The sequence below is a fragment of the Pterocles gutturalis genome, unplaced genomic scaffold (genome assembly GCF_000699245.1).
Source record: "Pterocles gutturalis isolate BGI_N339 unplaced genomic scaffold, ASM69924v1 scaffold45886, whole genome shotgun sequence".
Taxonomy (NCBI): Eukaryota; Metazoa; Chordata; class Aves; order Pterocliformes; family Pteroclidae; genus Pterocles; species Pterocles gutturalis.
In genome coordinates, this window is record NW_010107154.1 from 1 (window position 1) to 18,573 (window position 18,573).

General features: G+C 39.4%; 1 protein-coding gene across 1 annotated transcript; it reads left to right on the top strand.

Annotated features, from left to right (window-relative positions):
• Positions 1-562: 562 nt before the first annotated feature.
• ICE1 (interactor of little elongator complex ELL subunit 1) lies at positions 563-17,966 on the top strand (the record flags this gene model as incomplete). Its single annotated transcript, XM_010087999.1, has 10 exons — positions 563-684; positions 1,776-1,813; positions 3,627-3,709; positions 3,989-4,028; positions 4,118-4,174; positions 5,866-5,955; positions 6,040-6,093; positions 10,484-10,836; positions 11,429-16,141; positions 17,798-17,966. Coding segments are annotated over 10 exons (5,719 nt in total), but the record flags the coding sequence as incomplete, so codon positions are not given.
• Between the last annotated feature and the right edge of the window lie 607 nt (positions 17,967-18,573).

The following is an 18,573-nucleotide window of genomic DNA, read 5'->3' on the forward strand; positions in this document are numbered from 1 at the left end:
AGAAGGATGCTGTGAGAGACAGTATCAAAGGCTTTGCTAAAATGAAAAGAAAACCTGACATCTACTGGCTTCCCTTGGTCAACTAGATGGGTGAACTTTTTGCCAAAAGAAATCAGTTAAACAGGACTTTCCCCTTGTGAACCCCTGTTGACTATGACCAATGAGTGGATCATCACTGAAGTGTTTTTCAGTAACTCTCAGAAGAACCTTCTCCAGAATTTTACCTGCCACTGGAGTGAGACTGACAGGCATGTAATTCCCAGGGCCTTCCCTCTTGCACTTCTTGAAAACTGGGACAACATTTGCCAGCTTGCAGTCAACTGGGACCTCTCCAGACTCCTGAGCCTGTTGAAAAATAGTGGAGAGAGGTCCCATGATAACATCGGCCAGCTATTTCAGTCTCTCTTTTAGAGACAGAGGTGAAGAAGGCATTAAACGTCTCTGCTTCGTCTGTGTCTGTATTTGTTCAGTGACCAACCTCATCAAGTAATGGGCCAATGTTATCTCTGATACTCTTTTTGCTGTTAACATATTTCAAAAAGCAGTTTTCATTGTCTTTCAGAGTACCGGCCAGCTTGAACACTTAATTGAGCTCTGGCTACATGAATCTTCTCCGTGTCATGGCAAATTGCACCTTGGTAGTCCTCCTGTGTTGCCTGTCCATGCTTCCAATGTCCGTACCTTGTAGATGTAGTACTTCTGTGCACTTGTCAGAAGATATCTACAGAAAAGCAGAAGTTTGTTGCTTGCTGTTTTTCAAAGGACACCCCCCCTTTTTTCTTTTTTTTTTTTTAAAGAGCATTTTTAAATAAAATTCTCACCTATGTGTTGACTGTCAAAACCGTCATCTGAGTATGAAGAGAGTTAAGTATGAGCTTGCTTTGACTACTGAACATGGTCAACATGATTAATCATCCTATTTCTGAGTGGGTTTTCAAATGTATTCCAGTTAATGTCTGAAGTGATGATTAAAGCCTGCACACCCAGAAAGGCTTAGGTTGTAAATCTCAATCCATTTTACAAATTTTAATATGAGGAATGGATGAACTGTGTTCTTGTTCATGAAACTGATCAATGAGCGTTGGTGGCTTGTGTTTGTTTGGACAGAGTTCCTTTACTTACCACAAGAGTTTAAAAACTGTTTCTGGTATACTGGAGTTTAACAGAAGGAAATAAACAAGTGTTTACTTTTTTTTATTTTTCCAATTTTATTTTCCTGTTTATGTTTTACGTATAAGGTAGGGTTGGAAATGCTGAAGTCAAAATTGTTCAAGATGCATCAGATTTTTGGTTTGGCTTTAGTAAACACTAGGATATTCTGAACAAAAAGCTGTGGGACATAAGTGATTCTGAAGGCTATTCCCGATTGTCTCATTTCTTAGGTCTTATTAATTTTAAGCAAGGTTTAGTTGTTTTTAAGGAGTAAAACTAACCTGTCTGCATTACATCATAGAAATGCAAAAACTAGAATCCAGTTTTCTCAGGCTGTGTTTGTAAATCCAAGTTGTAGCTGAAGGTATATTTATGTACCTGGATTAGTGGACTGACTCTCTTTAAGTAAGCAAACTCTGCCTTTGTAACAGATCCAGCTGTTCGTGTGAGAATGTCAGCAACATGCCACTGATTTAAGTTTTCAACTTCAGGGACGCATTGGTATCACGGGTACTGGGTCTAGGAAGTGTGTTTTCTTTGAAATGGCTAAATTTTTTTTCCCTGACATTTTGTGCAACATGATTCTATCCAAAAATGGTGTATTAATGCCTTCTTTTTAACAGGAGAAAGAAGCTGGAAGCAAAAGTGAAGAAACTTGAAGGTAACTTTCTACATTGCGTTACTGTGCTGTTGTCCTACTCCATCTCTTGATTCCTGTTTTATCCACAGAAGTAATTGCGGCTTGCTGACTCTGAGGCCCCAAGGAACAGGGCAGGGCAGTACTGTGCATGGCGCTCAGTCTCTGAATTACATCAGCCCTTCTGCAAAATGGTTTTTGTTGAGTATCTTAGGCACATGGTGTAAATTAAGTTGAAAGGGAACTTCTGGTCGTGAAAACCTTGAAGTATGGAGCCTGCCCAGCCTGTCCAGGCAACCTGCCTCACTGCATGACTGTCTTTGTGGTGAAAGCCAACTCTCTTGTTTCAACTTACGCCTGATGTCTTCATGCACCACTGAACAGTCTCGTTGCGTCTTCTTGATACCTCCTTGTAGGTACAGAATAGCGGCTCTTGGATCCCTTCTAAAGTTTCTTTGTTGTTTTGGTTTTTTTTTTCTCCTGTCAATCTACTCAAGTAGTCTAGGTCAACGAGCCTCTTTTCACAGGGCGTGTGCTTCAGCATTCTGGTAGTCTTGGCAGGATTCTTCTACTCATGTTTATAATCATATTTGGATATGTAGTGATCCTGACACGTTTTCTGATTTCTAAATATACTGGCAATTGGTTTTTGGTTTGTTTGAAGTAGAGCTAAAGCACTTGCCTCCTGGCACTGTGTTTTTCTTGTTTTGCTAGTAGAGGGTGGATATGCATAAAGCATTCTAATACTTGCTAAAGGCAAATATTTTCATTCATGGCACACTTACAGCTGTGCTTAGCACAGTTAAACGTACAGCGAACTAAGTGACTTGTATCTTAATGTTAGAAACCCCACAAATCCTACTGTAAAGTCCAGGGTGTTTATTCTGATGAGAAGCAAGGCTTTTATACCCTCTTGCCACTAAAAACTCAAATTCTGGCAGAGCTAGAACAAAATACTGTGAGGTGGTTTGCTTTAGGTCCAATTTGAGTGACTAGTTTATCTGTTTTGTTCTCTTTTGTGTTCATTAAATAACCCAGAGCCTCTATATTAGCCTGGTGTCTTTTGTCAATCTGAGATTTTCCCATGATTGTTTTTTGTCAGCCTACCACCAGAGCTGCCTTTTTAGTGCTCGCTCTTTTGATATGCTCTCTCCTTTGACCTGATCTGATCAGCAGGCAAGTTCCATCTGTCTTTTCTCTGCTGTGTGTGTAAATCAGCAAGCTGATCTCTCAGGAGTTCTCTCAAGTATCTCTGTTGCTTGAGAATTTCCCTAGGAACCTCACCTTCAGTCCTCATTTACCTGCCCTGTATTCTTTATTTCCACCCATCTGCACTCTTCCCAGGTGCCTGTTAGACATCAAGAGTTAAGGTACTCTTCTCTGTTTATTAATCTTGAGTGCTATCTACATCTTTCTAATGCAGTTGGCTGTGGTGTTTTCATTGATGAACCAGAGCCCTCTTAAATAAGAGAATAAAACTAATTAAAAACCCATTGCACCTAATTTTAAATTTTATTCCCTTTTTTCACTTGGTCTATATTGTTCTGCAGTACAGTATCATTACAGTATGATCCACTCTTCATTCTTGCATGTAAGTGAGAGAAGTTATAAATGTATTTCAGTACTTCAGAGCAGAAATTATGCAGTGGACGATGACATACTTGTATTCATGAGTTGTTGTCTTAATGAACCAAAATAGAACTTCAGTAGATTTCTGTTTCACACTACCTGTTTTTTTTCTGGTGATTTGATTTGCAGACTGGTGACCAATACTACTTAAATTAGTTGTCTCTTATATTGTAGTTTCTATCTTGAATTTTGGTTCTCTTTCTTGAAGAGGCTGCGACAAAGCATACACAGGATTTCAGACAACTGAAAACAGAAAAGAAGAGGCTTGAAAAGGAGCTAAAGAAAGCACAAGTAAGACTTTCCTGGTCTTTTGGATGAAGATTCTTTTAGTATTTTGGAGGGGGTGGGGGGGGAGGGGGAAGGAAGCTACTAGTAATAGAGATACTGAAATAGTAAAATTACATTTGTTGGGGATATTGAGTAACTCAATAGCAACTCACCTCAAGAGATAGAAATTTTCCAGCTGAAGCATGACCTTTGAAATGTTGATGTAGTTTTCATGGTAATTAAGAGTAGATGCTCTACAAACTATGTACGGAATGAAAAATTAATATTATTTAATTGTAACAGGGAAAACTTGATGGTGTACTTAAAGAGAAGTGCAGAAAAGGTAAGTGTTCGCCTTTGATTTCCTTCAGATTTATGTGTGGTGGTGTTCCATTTGAACATTTCCTTTCCCCTGTCTCTTCTCTTTAATAGTTAAACATGCGGAGACCCAGAGTTCAAGTGAAGATTTGACAACAGAGATAGACAAAGGTAAGATTTTTTGCGAGACTGTTCTCCATGCAGAACCAACCATTATGAATTTATTGCAGCTCTTCTGGAGTTGCAGTTTTGGAAACAGAGGATGTTGCCAGAAATGCTGTAAGAGCAGATGTGGTTGATACAAATATGTTACACACAAATATGATAAAGGACTAACATAATGGACGACTATTTTCAGTTTTGCAGTAACGAAAATACTTGATTCATTAAAATGACTAGTCTGCCTCATGCGTGTGTGAAGTCAGTTGATGTGCAGTTATAAAACAGAATGCAAACTGAGAAAAATGCAAACAATCCTGGTGTCTTTGAAGTTCATTGAAATTGTAAAGGAAGGATACAAAGCAAAAGACACAAGATAAGCGTGTAACCTTCTATGTGAGTGGAAATCCAGGATGTGTAGTTATTTCTTATCCTATTGACTTTTTTCCCTAATGATCTAAAATATCTGCTACAGATTACCTGAATCTAACTGTGTAATGGAGCAAACTCCATCTAAACTTCCTCTAAACTATTTTTTTTTTGCATTTTTTGCAGTCTTTTACAATACTGGTATTACTTTTGAATTGTTTAGAAGTTCTAAAGGCAATTTTCAGGCAACAGAAGAACTTCACTGTTCTGTTTCTTGCTTTATAATATTTGTATATAAAGTTTGTTGCCAAAAATATATACTTTTCTGAAAAAAGGTAGACCTTGACAGTTCTTGTGTGTCTTGACACATTTTTGCTGCCTTTTGGATTGTACTAAATCGGTACCTAATTTCATCCTTTACTTTTTAATTAATGACAAAATGGGAAAATTAAAATCTGAGCTAATTTGAGCTTCAAATAGCAGCAAGGCTTTATTAGTAATGAGAAATTGTTACTGTTGCTAACAGTTGTCATACAGTATTTGTCAGGTTGTCTTCTTATGTGCTGAGGTTTTTTTACTAAGTGTCTTAATGAAATAGTAGCAGTTTGCTGTGGTCTTTGTCTTATGGTATTGTCACAAAACAAATAGTCTTCGTTCCTGACTGTTGGATCTGATGATAGTTGTGGCGTAAGAGGGTGAGGAGCTTGTGTATTTTGTTGAGTTTTTGGGTCTGTTTCTCCCTTTCCACCTGCCCTTCTGGTTCTGGAAGGAGGTTGGTTGGCATCACCTAGCAATGGTGCTGTTAGGACTCCACACTATGTCTACTAATGTTGTGGCCTGCTAATTCAGAAACATTTAGTGGGCTGTTCCATGGTAAGCGTGAGATGAGTTACTGCTGAGTGGCCATAAAGAAAGAATGTGATACAAATACTTCTTTCCTAAAAGATTTCCTCCCTTATTTATGTTCATGTCACCTGAGTTATTTTAGAAAGTGGTTCAGTTTCACGAATGCTACATTCAGATCTGCTGTTTACCTTTTACTGTGGGGGATGCTACAACTTTTTGCCATCCTCACTACAGAAAGGAAAAGCTAGAGCATTCTGCATCTGTTCCTTCAGTCTGCTGTGTGGCTATGGCCCATGCAGGATCCATTCCCTCAGTGGCATCTAGGATTTCTCGAGCTAAAATGCCCATGTGTCCCTTGTTTTAATTTTTGTTGTGGGTATTTTGTTGTAGGCATGTCTGTTTTCTGAGTAAAAACAAAGAAACATAAATTCTCAGCTCTCTGAGCAATTGAGGTTTTCCTCAATTTATGAAAATATTTATTTTAACAGAAAAAATAAAGCTCTTGTTGGAAGAACTCTGGATGTGCATTGACAGTGCAACAGGAAAAAGAGAGAATCAGGAAAGTGCTTCTGACTTGGGTGAGATGGGATGCAAAGTCTTGAAATTTTCTTGAAGCTCTCTCTCTTTCTGACTAAAAATAAATATTAGTACATTTTTTTCAGGTTCTGTTCAGGATAAGGCATGGCCTGAAAAAAGAAGACTGACTGTTACAGAAGGTAGGTTCTAGTAAATCTGAATTTATTAATACGCAAGTGCATTAATTTAGTCTTACTGGGATATTATCAAGTTAGGTACTATTTGCATAGCACTTTTTTGTAAGACTTTCTTTCCTTGGTAATTGCCTGGTCAAGTATGTGTGTGATAGAACATTTGAAAATAACTGCAAATATTAATTTGAACAGACAAGTAAACTGGAATGCTCTTCTAAACAAAAGCTGATTGTAATCTGCTGTTGCAACTGAGAAATAAAATTCTTTTACTATCAGCTGCTCTTGACTATTTCTAAGCAGTCTAAACTCACCTCTCATGTTTGTACCCTAATTATTATATCATTATAAACTCTGCAGTATATAATGTGAATTACAGGATGCCAGCACTCTTTTTAGTCTGAAACAAACACATGGTAACATAGCTGGGTTGTAAAATCTAAGGAGCTGTTACCACCATTTTCTTCATTCATACCTGCCTGAATAATAACAGATAATAATGCATTAATTTTCATATTTGTGATACAGAGAAACAAGACATATAATTTGGTGATAGCTTTAATTTTGTAATGTGATACTAAGTATAATAAAAAAATAATGAGTAGCTATCCACATGCACAGTCACAACAAACTTGAACCGCTTTAACTTCACATAACAGATGTCATTTTCCTACTGCCCTCAAGAGTAATAGGTGCCTTGAAACTGTGTTAGTATTTCTGTAGTACTCTCTCCAGAGTGTGCTGATTTTTCTTTTATTCTTCTTTTATTTTCTCAACTACTTTGGCTTTCTGTAACTCAGGCTATAGAGATACTGTCTGGGATAAGTAACCTGCCTTATTAAGAGCTTTGAAAGCAAACTGTTATTCTGTCTCCTCACCCCATTAAGTCTGAAAATTTGCTACCAGTGTAGAACCCAATGAGTATAGTTTCAAATTGTGTACCAGTGGAATCCACTTAAGAAGTGCCGAAATCGTAGAATCATATGATGGTTAGGGTTGAAAGGGACCTTAAAAACCATCTAGTTCCATGGGCAGGGACACCTCCCACTAGCCCAGGTTGCTCCAAGCCTCATCCAGCCTGGCCTTGAACACTTCCAGGGATGGGACATCCACAACTTCTTTGGGCAACCTGTTCCAGTGCCTCACCACCCTCATAGTAAGATATTTCTTCCTAATATCTAATCTAAATCTACTCTCTTTCAGCTTAAAACCATTCCCCTCATCCTGTCACTACACTCCCTGATAAAGATTGCCTCCCCATCTTTCCTGTAGCCCCCTTTAATTACTGCAGTAAGGTCTCCGCGGAGCCTCCTCTTCTCCAGGCTGAACAATCCCAATTCTTTCAGCCTGTCCTCATAGGGGAGGTGCTCCAGCCCTCTGACCATCTTTGTAGTTCTCCTCTGAACTTGCTTCAACAGGACCAGGTCTTTTTTATGTTGGGGGGCCCCACATCTGAACACAGCACTCCAGGTGGGGTCTCACGAGGCAGAGCAGAGGGGGAGAATCCCCACCTTCGACCTGCTGCTAATGCTTCTTTTGATGCAGCCCAGGACACGGTTGGCTTTCTGGGCTGCAGGTGCTCTTTGCTGGCTCATGTTCAGCTTCTCATCAACCAGCACCCCCAAGTCCTTCTCCTCAGAGCTGCTCTCTATCTATGTTTGGGATTGCCTCGACCCACGTGCAGGACCTTGCACTTGGCCTTGTTGAACTTCATGAGGTTGGCACGGGCCCATCTCTCCAGCCTGTCCAGGTCCCTCTGGATGCCATCCCTTCCCTCCAGCGTGTCCTCCACACCACACGGCTTGGTGTCATTGGCAAACTTGCTGAGGGTGCACTCAGTCCCACTGTCCACGTCTCCGACAAAGATGTTAAACAACACTGGTCCCAGTACTGACCCCTGCAGAACACCACTTGTCACTGGTCTCCACTTGGACATTGAGCCATTGACCACAACTCTTTGAGTGCAACCATCCAGCCAATTCCTTATGCACTGAGTGGTCCTTCCATCAAGTCCATGTCTCTCCAATTTAGAGACAAGAATGTCGCATGGGACAGTGTCAAAGGCTTTGCACAAGTCCAGGTAGATGATGTCGGTTGCTCTTCCCTTATCCACCAGTGCTGTGACCCCATCATAGAAGGCCACCAAATTTATCAGTCACAATTTGCCCTTAGTGAAGCCATGTTGGTTGTCACCAATCACCTCTTTATTTTCCATGTGCCTTAGCATAGTTCCCAGGAGGATCTGCTCCATGATCTGGCAGGGCACAGAGGTGAGACTGACCGGCCTGTACAATGACCAGCTCATTAGCCAGTTACCAACATCACTCCCACCAGTTTAATGCAGCAGATCTGTGGCTTCAGCTCCAAAACTGAGCTAGGCAGTTGTCCTCTGAGGTTCTGAATTTGATTTCTTGATCAATCAAATGATAAGAACAAGCACAAAAATCTGAAGAGTTTGAAATATGGGTGATTTCAGGGGTATTGAGTTCCAGTATCATCCTCTTCCCATCCATGAGAAGGGGAGCTTTGGATTCCAGGAGTCCTGTTTCATCTTTCCTATTCACATCTTTTCAAGGAAGCTACAGTACTTTCACAAAATGAGCAATTTCCATAACAGTCCCTTCTTATCAGTCTCTCTTTTGCTTTTGTTGGAGTGGCTAGATATCGTAAAAATACATCTTATTTTCTGTTGCTTTGGGTTTGTTTTTTTCCCTGTTTAAGCCTCAGAGAGCCATCTTGTTCTGCCTATATTGAAAGTGACCCTTACCTTGGATTCATAATAACAAAATGCTTGTGTTGACAGATGCAACCTTCTAGCCAAAAAAAAAAAAAAAAAAAAGGATCTTAATGAGTTTGCCTTAATTTCTTGTCCCGTATTATAATGGTTGCATCTCAGAGAGCAAATCCTCTTGATAGTAGAATTGCTGAAGCATCTTTTCCAGAGAAAGTCAGTTCATCTCTCTGCCTGGATCTAGCCTTTCAGAAAGATACCTCTTTGGCTGATTTCTTGGTACACTCAAGTGTGCTGTAAAATATCCAAAGCTTTGCATTACAATCAGTGCCTTCTCTGTTCCACCAATATTGATACCACTTTGAATGGCTTTCTTGAAGAACATGTTCACGTATTAAAAGTGGAAGACTCATCAGGCTTTCCATTCACGCTTTTTCCAATAAATGTGCCATTGTGAAAGCATTATAGGAGATCCTTGAATACTGTTGATTCTGTGTGCAGTAGTGTTTGTGAGCACTATAAACAAGATCACACATATAAATGTTGTATAAGAATTACAAATACTACAGAGTAGGTTTTAATTCTGTGTGTCACACTGGGGTTTTGGAATTGTTGATTTCTGCTGTTTTATTGGAGGTCATATTTTCTTTTTATAAAATCATAGAATGAAAATTTCAGAAAAATTGGGCCATCTTTTCAGTTAAAAGTATCTATCACAATTATAATCAATATTTAAATTCTTTGTCTCTACTGTTTAGAATACCCTGGGGCAATGTGTTCTGTTTGTGTGCAGAAGAAATGGGTGTAATAAGAGAAAGTGTAATTTGAAAAGGAACAAAACAAAAGTACAGTGCAAAGAATCACACAGAGCATTTGGACATGCTTTCTATCTGATAGATTAACTGTGTAAAACTGGTATAGTTGACACTGTCTTGGAAGGGTTGTCAACTGCTCAGTATCTTTCCTGTCATAGTGGTTCAGACTCCTTTAGGCATAGGTATGTTGCAGGGGGACCCTCACTTCTAAGAAAGTGTTTTTTTTAAGGGTCCAGCTTTAAGTAAGTCACATCATTAAAGACAAAATCTTGTACGATTAGAGTCAATATTGAAATTTAAAGAACAAACACTTTAAAAACATATGCTTATTCAATCATAAAACTAAGAAAAGAGCTAAGAACTCCCTTACTGTAATTGTAACTGCTCTGCAAGTGCAGCTGCTGTCTCAAAGCTGCAAGTTGCTTTAAGCTGACAACGACAGCCTAAGTGGGGAATGTCACTGCCTACTTGTTCTTCTTTTCCTGAACATCAGTTACTGGGATGAAACTGAAATCATTAAGCTGTATGGACCTTCAGTCCTACCCAGTATGGCTCTCCCTGATAAGAAAAACTGGGAAGAATAGGCTTAATGATCCAAGTCAGAAAGTGGTTTGGGGAGGAGTTCTTTGCACATACATATACCTTTTTCATGAAAAAAGAATTGTTTGTGAATAACAACATCTGTTCTCTGTAAGAAAAGTATTTCTGAAAATGACAGTAAGTGCTTCTTATTACTAGTCTGTGGGAACATCACTTGAAAAGATGGTAATTAATTCTTATTACTATGATATATTATCTCTTTAAAGAAAAATGGGAGGGTAGAAAAATTCTTAACAATGTTTTTATGTCTTAGAAACTGTACAAATCCACCAAAAGATCAGGAAGCGTGACGGCAAAACACTACCTTGGTATTCTTCACTAGAAAGTGCTGGAAAGCAAAATTCTGTAACAGCCATGCAACTTCAAGTGAGTACTGAGCCTTCTGGAGGTGACTGTGTTGAGAACACGACTGCTGAAGAATGTCTGCACGGTGAAGAGGATAAAACTGTAGATGTGGTGATCCAGACAGATGGGTCACAGAGCAGTTCAGATTTCTCCAATCAGGAGCAAAAGGGCCCAGGGGGAAATGTGATGGATATATTGAATTGGGCCAGGCCTCTCCCCGCTCTACTTTCTCCAGTACAGCTTTCACCACTGTCTGCACAGGTGAGTAACAGGTTGTGTCTGACTTGGCACTAACTTGGTCATATAATTTCTGCAAAAATAATGATTTTATGTTCCAGAGCTTTTTTTTTTTTTTTAGTATCAGTATTACTTATTCATCCACTGAAAATGTCTCTGTGTGAGCGTTTACACCATGTGGATACTTTTTTACCTTCTAGCATACTGCCTGTGGAAAGGGGCAAAACATACTTTTCAGAAATATATTTAAAACAAAGTCACCTCTATCTCAACTGCTGTCATAATTTCTTTTCCCAGTGTTGCAGACTTACAGTTCCAACTCCTGTTGGCTTTCATAGCAAAGTTCCACAGCTTGAAAGTGAAGGGGAACTTAATCAAATGTTGTTTTCCAGTAATCTTAGAGTGCAATTAGGTATGTAAAGAAGTCTCTGACTTTTCTCAGAGGTACTTTCCATTTGCTGTGAAGAACAATGATGGAGAGGGATGTAATTCTGTTGATCAGCCTTCATTTCTGAAAATCACTGCATGTCAGGGCCACCAGTGTATTTATTTAGAGAAATAGATCTTAAAATTGATACCAGGCTTTGGAATGTTAACTTTGTGCTTTTCATTAAAGGATATATTGTTTGGAGAAGTCAGAGGTTCCAGCAATGAAGAAGTTGCTTGCGGTGTTTCTGCAGTGGAGGATATTTTACAAGACGACCAAGTTCAGCCTCAGAGTTGTAATGTACTCAGCCTCAGCGAGGAGTGTAACAAACACAGCAAATCATCTGAGCATGGTCTTGATGCAGAAATCTCATGTAACCTGAATTGGAATGGAAAGAATGAGAAGAATGTTCATATTGCTCCAAAGACGTCAAGCAAGAGAGGTGCTGAAGCAAAGCAAGCTGAAGCTGCTACTTTAATAACAAACATGGAAACTAACAAAGATTGTTTGGAGGAAAATTCAGAGAACATGAAAACTGAGAAGAGAGAACTAACTGAAGCAACAGCACATGAATTGGAAGCCATCGAAGAACAGAAAGGACGTAGAGAGGACATTGACAGCGAAGGGGGAGGTTCTTCACCTGATTCTATGTTGCACAGTTTCAAGCCTCAGAATCCGATGGGAAAATGTAGTGAGGTAGAGCAAACAGAGGAGAATGTAATCTTAATCAGAGCTGTTAATTATGAGAGTACACATCAAAAGCACGGTGAATTAATGAAAGCTGAAAGGCATGCATTATCAGGAGAGATAGAAACTCCCAGGGCAATATCTGTTCCCCAAAATGTTACTCATTTGTCACCTGAGCAATGCATTGTGCTTCAAGGTGAAGATTCGGAAGAGAAATCTGGTGTGTTGGTACAGAATGAAGTAGTTGAAAATGAATCAAAAAATGGAATCAAAGTAACTAATATGGCAAGTCATGTAGGAGAAAACGTGAAACAGTTGATAACTGGAGACAAAATAACAGCTGCAATACAGATTAAAAGACTCTGCGCGGAGACAAATAATGAGAGACAGATCTCTGAGAATGCGTTTTCTGATTTCAGTAGTTCAAAGAAGTGTCCTAAAAACCTAACGACACAGTGTGATGGGGAGGGGATAATTATGGAGACTGAGGCACACACTGGAGCTATGGAGATCTCTGCACACTCTCAGTGCTCTGAAATAAAACATGAAGGTGAAGAGACACTGGAAAAACAAGGTGTGCAAACAGTACAAGATGAAGCAGACAGGGAATGTGAACCAGAGATTGTTAAAGTTTCTAGACACTACTTACCTGTATCTGCTATTGAAGGAATCAGAAATTCATTGTCTATGGGTGACATGGACAAAAATGTAGGTATGGAGAGAACTGCTTTGTCAGCCTTTCAAAAAGATGAAGAACCACTCAGAGTTGAAGACATGAATATAACCAGACCTGAGGCTATCGAACTATCTGGGAAATTTGACAGAGAAAGTATACTTGAAATATCTGAATCGTCAGAGCTACTCCACAGTGCAGAAAGTGGAAAATTAGTAGATATAGAGGAGGGGGCATATTTAAAAGGCAAACCACACCAGGAAGAAAACGGTAGTCATTTATCGCAAAGAAAGTCAGACTTGGAAAGTATACTCACACTACCAAAGACAGCATGTATTATTGGTGCAGAAAGCAGTGTAGCTAAGTGTGAATCCTCTGTGTTCGATTTTACAGAAATAAAAGGTGAAATAAAACAACCTGAAAACCTTGGTAGTACATTAGAATGTGGGTTGTCCAAAACTCAAAACTTTGAAGTGTTTGAATCTCAAGAGACTGAATTCAAAGTTAATCCAGGTTTCAGAGAGGAAAGCCGTGAGCTGTTAGAAAGAGTGGATACCAATGAATCTGTCTTAGTAGAAAGTAATCTTACTTCTCAGGCACAATTTGCAAAACCTCTGAATCAGTTCTTGGTAACTGAAAATGTTAAATATGATAAAATAGAAGGAGAATTACATAAACAAAGCAAGGAATTGGTGACTGAGACTTGTTCCAGTTCATTTAACTGTCAAGAGAATGTTGTGAAGAAAAACAGTATTTCACAGATCATCTGCCAGCCAACTTCAGAAATGGCTTTTAATAATGGCTTGGCTTTTTCTACTCAAGGGGACTTGGAGATGGGCTGTATAAATACTGAAGAAGCAGATTCTCCTATGCAAGCAGCAGTTGGCTTGGAATCTACAATGCCTCCTGATCTATATTTCAATCTTCAGAAAGCTGTCAGTTTTGTTGAAACTAACTTCACAGAAAAGGCAGCTTTGTCCTGTACATGGGAAAACAAAGGAGATAAAAATTGTGTTACAAGTAGTGCATTTAACTGTTCTTCAGAAAGTATGGAAGAGGGTGCTGAGATCCTGTCTGCTGAAAAAGACCTGTGCAAAGAACTGGACTGCCCTGAGAGGGAGTACGTACACAAAAATGAAGTGAAAATTCCAGATGAGAAGGAGCAGCCAGTAGAAAAAGAACCTCAGGCATCTGTTAAATCACAGGTCCTGGATGCAAATTCTTATAGTAAGAATACTTTTCTTCTCCAAAAGTCTGATTTTCAAGAATCAGGATGCAGGACTTCTACATGGGGGGTTAGAACAGATCCTTCTAGAACTGGTTCACTAACAGCTGGGGGAGTAAGCAAAGAATGGAATAGTTTAGAGGCATCTGGGAAAAATGCCATAAAAAGGTCTAACAGTGATTTTGATGTGTCAGAGCAGAGTGATGAATCTGAAGAGAAAGACTGTTCTATACAAAAAGTTAGATATGTAAAATGTTCTGAATGTGTTCCCGTGTTCAGAAAGGAACTGAGAGCTTCCCAGAGAATTGCAGTGGGTGCTCTGGAAACTGGTGCAATTGTTGATGCTGATTACCAAGCATGTGAACTTCATTCGACAATGCACCCAGGAAATACTTTGACAGTAAAAGGAGACACTATGGTGGATATAGATACACACTGTGAAACAAATACCTCTCCAGATACTGCAAATGAGTTATCAAGTGTGCTTGGGGAAGGAGAATGTATATTAGTAACCTCTGAAAAAAACGAGGGTGCTAATGAATGCATGGTAGATTCTAACAGAGCTGGGTGCATCAATGACAGCGAGGAAAGTCAGTTAAAAACTGGGACATCAAAAGAAAGCCTTGTGATGCCAAATGCTTCAAAAAATAAATGCCAGATGTTAACCAGATTCTCAGAAACTTGCAGACTGGCTGTAAGAAACAGTAAATTAAATAGAAGAATGTTAGCACTCGGCAATTTCTTAGAAGCAAATACTTCTGAAAAACTTCAGTCAAATACAGAGCAAAGTCTACTACATGGTGTTAATATGGGAGTCTCAGTGTTTGAAGAATATAATCATAGTCAAACTTGTACTGCTTGCAACAAAGGAGAAAACAACACTGATATCCTAGATGGTAGTGGTAGAAAAAAAAAAATTGTCAACTGTCTTTCAAATCCAGCCCTATCTAATGTAGAGGGCAATTGCCAAACAGTTAGGCAGCCTTCTGAGCCACAAAAAACAGTATTTGAGAAGCTATGGATGTTGGATTCACAGCCATGTGTGGATGTTGCTCTCAAAAAGAGCAGTAAATTGAAGTGTAAAGAGCAAGAACCATCTGAAATCTTGAGTTTTTCAACCAAGACAGCTGCCCAAGTAATGCATGCCAAGCTATCAAAGAGACGGTTTCAAGGTAAAAGAAAAACAAAGAGTCTCAAAGCTAAACTAACTGAGACAGTTCTTGCAAATGCTGATACTTCTATGCCAACACAATGCTCAACTGAGACTATAAATAAGATTAGGCAAGAGATGGGTCCTCCTCTGCCCCCCTTGCTACCGCCTTTGGTTGCTACTCCTCCAAAAGCTGCATGTACCATGTCTCCAGTAATGTATTCTACTGGTCAATCCCCTTTGCTTTCCCCTCTTGATGACTTGATATCCCCACTACGTGAAACTCCTGTTCCTCCTCTCATGTCTCCTTTAACAGACACTCCAACAGTAAAATCTGCCCTTTTGTTTTCTCCTCCCTCACCCTCAGAAGTGGCAACGGGTAGAAGGATTCGCTCCTCACCTTTGAAATTTTGTACTTCCATTCCAAAGCATGCACTTCCCGTCCCAGGAAGGTTGCCTCTGTTTGCAACTGATAGCGCTGCTCCAGGTGCTTCTCAGGAAAACTCAGTGAAAATATTGGACACTATGTATCCAGAGCTATCTGCAAGGGCAAGGACACTAAACATTCTGAAAGGCAATATTCAGCTTAACCGATGTGCTTTTTCAGACAGCCAAAGTTTGCCAGGACCTGTGGCTCAGATAGGTGGGTTCAAGGCAATTGCATCTACATCAACTGCTTTTGTTAAAACTGGGAGCAATTTGAAAACTGATAGCAGCAAAGATCAAGACAAAGATGTGCAAAATCAACAATTGTTTTCCACCTCATCAAATCATCTTCAAAAACAGACGCTGTTGCCAGTATCTATGCCAAGAAGTGCAAAGAGACTGAGGTTGGACAGTGAACCACCAAAGCTGGAGTCCAGTGATATTGCTGCTATCAAAAGTACTAAAAATACAACCTCTGAAATGCAGAAGACTTTCCATGACACAAGCTGTAAAATCAGTGATTCAGCATGCAGTTTCAGTTTAGAAGCATCACTACCAGTAAAGAAGGTTATTGATTCTGACTGCCAGAAAGTTTCTTTGGCATTGAAGAAAATTGCTGAATCCTGTTTTGACTTGTTACCAGTCATTAAAGGTCACGTGTATGTCGGCAATATCTCAAAGATGCCAATAATGAGAGATGAAGAGAAAGAAGTTGTCTATGAATTTGCTATAAAAAACAAGGTAATTTATAATTTTGTGGTTTAATAATAAGTTCTGTGCAGATGAAGAGAGTATAAGTATGTAGTATGTGAATTCTCAATTGTTCAGGCAATCTGCAGTGCCAAGGTGTAGTCTTGAAAGGTTATCAGGCATTTAGACTTGTTTAACTTAAGAAAATACAAAACTTCACAAGAAATTACTGTTCATTAGTGTCCAAGCCCAAAACATTTGTAAATTGCTTTCCTGATGTATGCGTAAGCCACTTTATTTTTGCAGCATTTTTTAGTGAATAGCATTAACAATTGGAGTTCCTGTAAAAATGTGAGGTTTGATTACCTTTGTTTGTTTTTTTCAATTAAATAAGATAAACTGCATTGTATATACAACAGTGACATACCCTTTCATTCCATGTTTACCTTTATTATTCTACTTCAGGTTGTTCAGATGAATTTTATTGGAAAAATCATTCATTAGTTTGTTTCTCAGCACTTGCTTGCCATCAGTGTTAAAAACATTAGCTTTAATTGCCATCTTTCTCATAGATAATTTGTAGTCTGCAACAGAGTTATTCACCAACTGATGCATGGCAGCATTTTGCCCTGTTTCAGTTCTTGAGCATAATTCAGTTCTTCACAGAAGTTGCTACCAAGTTCTCAAGTCATCTTTGCCAAATCTGGTAACTTTATAGAAGCAAGGCTGCAGCAGCTTTATGTTTCCAGGTTCAATCAGTAGCAAGGCCAAGTACTAATGGGCACACATGCACACAGTATGCACCTCATTTTGTTCACTTTGGCTGGTCAGGGTGAAAGCCTGGTAGTAGAAAATACATAGATATATACAGACAGTATAGATCTCTCCAGTAGCTAACATCGAACACTCAGTTTATCCAGTAGATGACTCCCACTTTTCTCATGCACTGACAGACTTACAGGCACAAAAGTGCGCACGCATCCCTCCGGCAGCCAGTCCAGACCTATGGACTTACCTGCATCTGACCCTCAGACTTCTAGTCTATCAGGTAGCTGGCTTAACCTCACAAAGCCGACAGCCAGACTCCCTTGTGTCTGGAGATATCCAGTCTAAGCCTGTGGCCTCTCCAGCACCTGGTTCCTAGGCCTCTCATTCTACTTCCCACTTTTAGCCCTCCCTCTAAACATCCTGTAGTAGGTCTTGCGCAATCCAAATATCCTCCTTCCTTGCTTCTTGTTTTGAGTCCCATGTTACTGTAGATTGTAATACCCCCTCCCCACCTCCTGTAGTGTGGAAGGTGATCTGGGAAGGGACTCAGCATGCTGTTTGTTCCCCTGTGACAGCGATGGGAGTAGCCAAGTCAGGGTGCTCCATTCCTTCTGGTTGAGTTATTGTGGGTTCCTCTACCTGTCATTATTCCTATCCTCATGTTTTATCTGAGGAAGATAGTTTTTAATCACATAACTAAACAATTGATGTTTAAAGAATAGTATTCCTACTCTGTGTCTGTTTAATGCATGTTTGTTCTGGGAAGTAGCTCCTCACTCTCTTTTCTTTCATTGGTTGCCTCTGATTTACTTTTCTGCATTTTTGTATGTATGCAAACAGTATTTTTGCAAATAAGATAGTAGTTCTTTTTACTTGTCATACTGCTGTAATGTTATCAAATATTCTCAATAGTCTAACAGTGTTTTTTGTGCCTTATAGCATTTAGCAGAGTCCTTGCTGCATGTTATTCTCAATAAACTGAAGGCTCAGAAGATGGGCACAAATTACAATTTCAATCAGTCTCTATGTCGAGTTTATACAGCAATTTGTCGACAGTTGGGAGATTTGGAAAGAGCCCGCCTTTTCTGCTATAGCTTACTTAAAGAAGGTATAGTATGGCTCAGCGGTCTTGTATCTTAAATATATATGTGTCTTTTCTGTAGTGTTCCAGAATGATAATATTTGTAAAAACAAAGAAACAAAAATCCTGTGAAAGGGATATTTTCCTTAGAACTTTTTTCTATAGTGCATAAGTATAGACTGTTCTAGAACAAATTTCCCTTCTCACAGCTGCTCCTCATCTGTGTCTCAGTTTGGTGATGACTTGGGGTCTTAGTAAAAAGAAAATTTACTTAAGATCCTCTGTGCTTCCATTTTTATCCCACCATCTCCAAAATGATAATGTGATTCCAGGGAATTTTGTACTTTTTGCTTATTAGTATTTTCATATTTTAACTGAGTAAGAACTGATTCATAAAGCAAGTGTGATTTAAAAACATGTATTGGCTTAAAATAGTGTCAGGAGTTGGACAATATCTGCATCAAAACCAGTGCATTTGTTCAACACTGTACACATTTGTACTGGGAGAAGGAAGATCTGCCCACCGTAAAGGGGGAATGGCTTTGTCAGGAATACCCTTTGCTGGATAAAAAACTGTCTGGATGGCCGAGCCGAGAGAGTCGTGCTGAACAGAGTTAAGTCCAGGTGGCGGCCA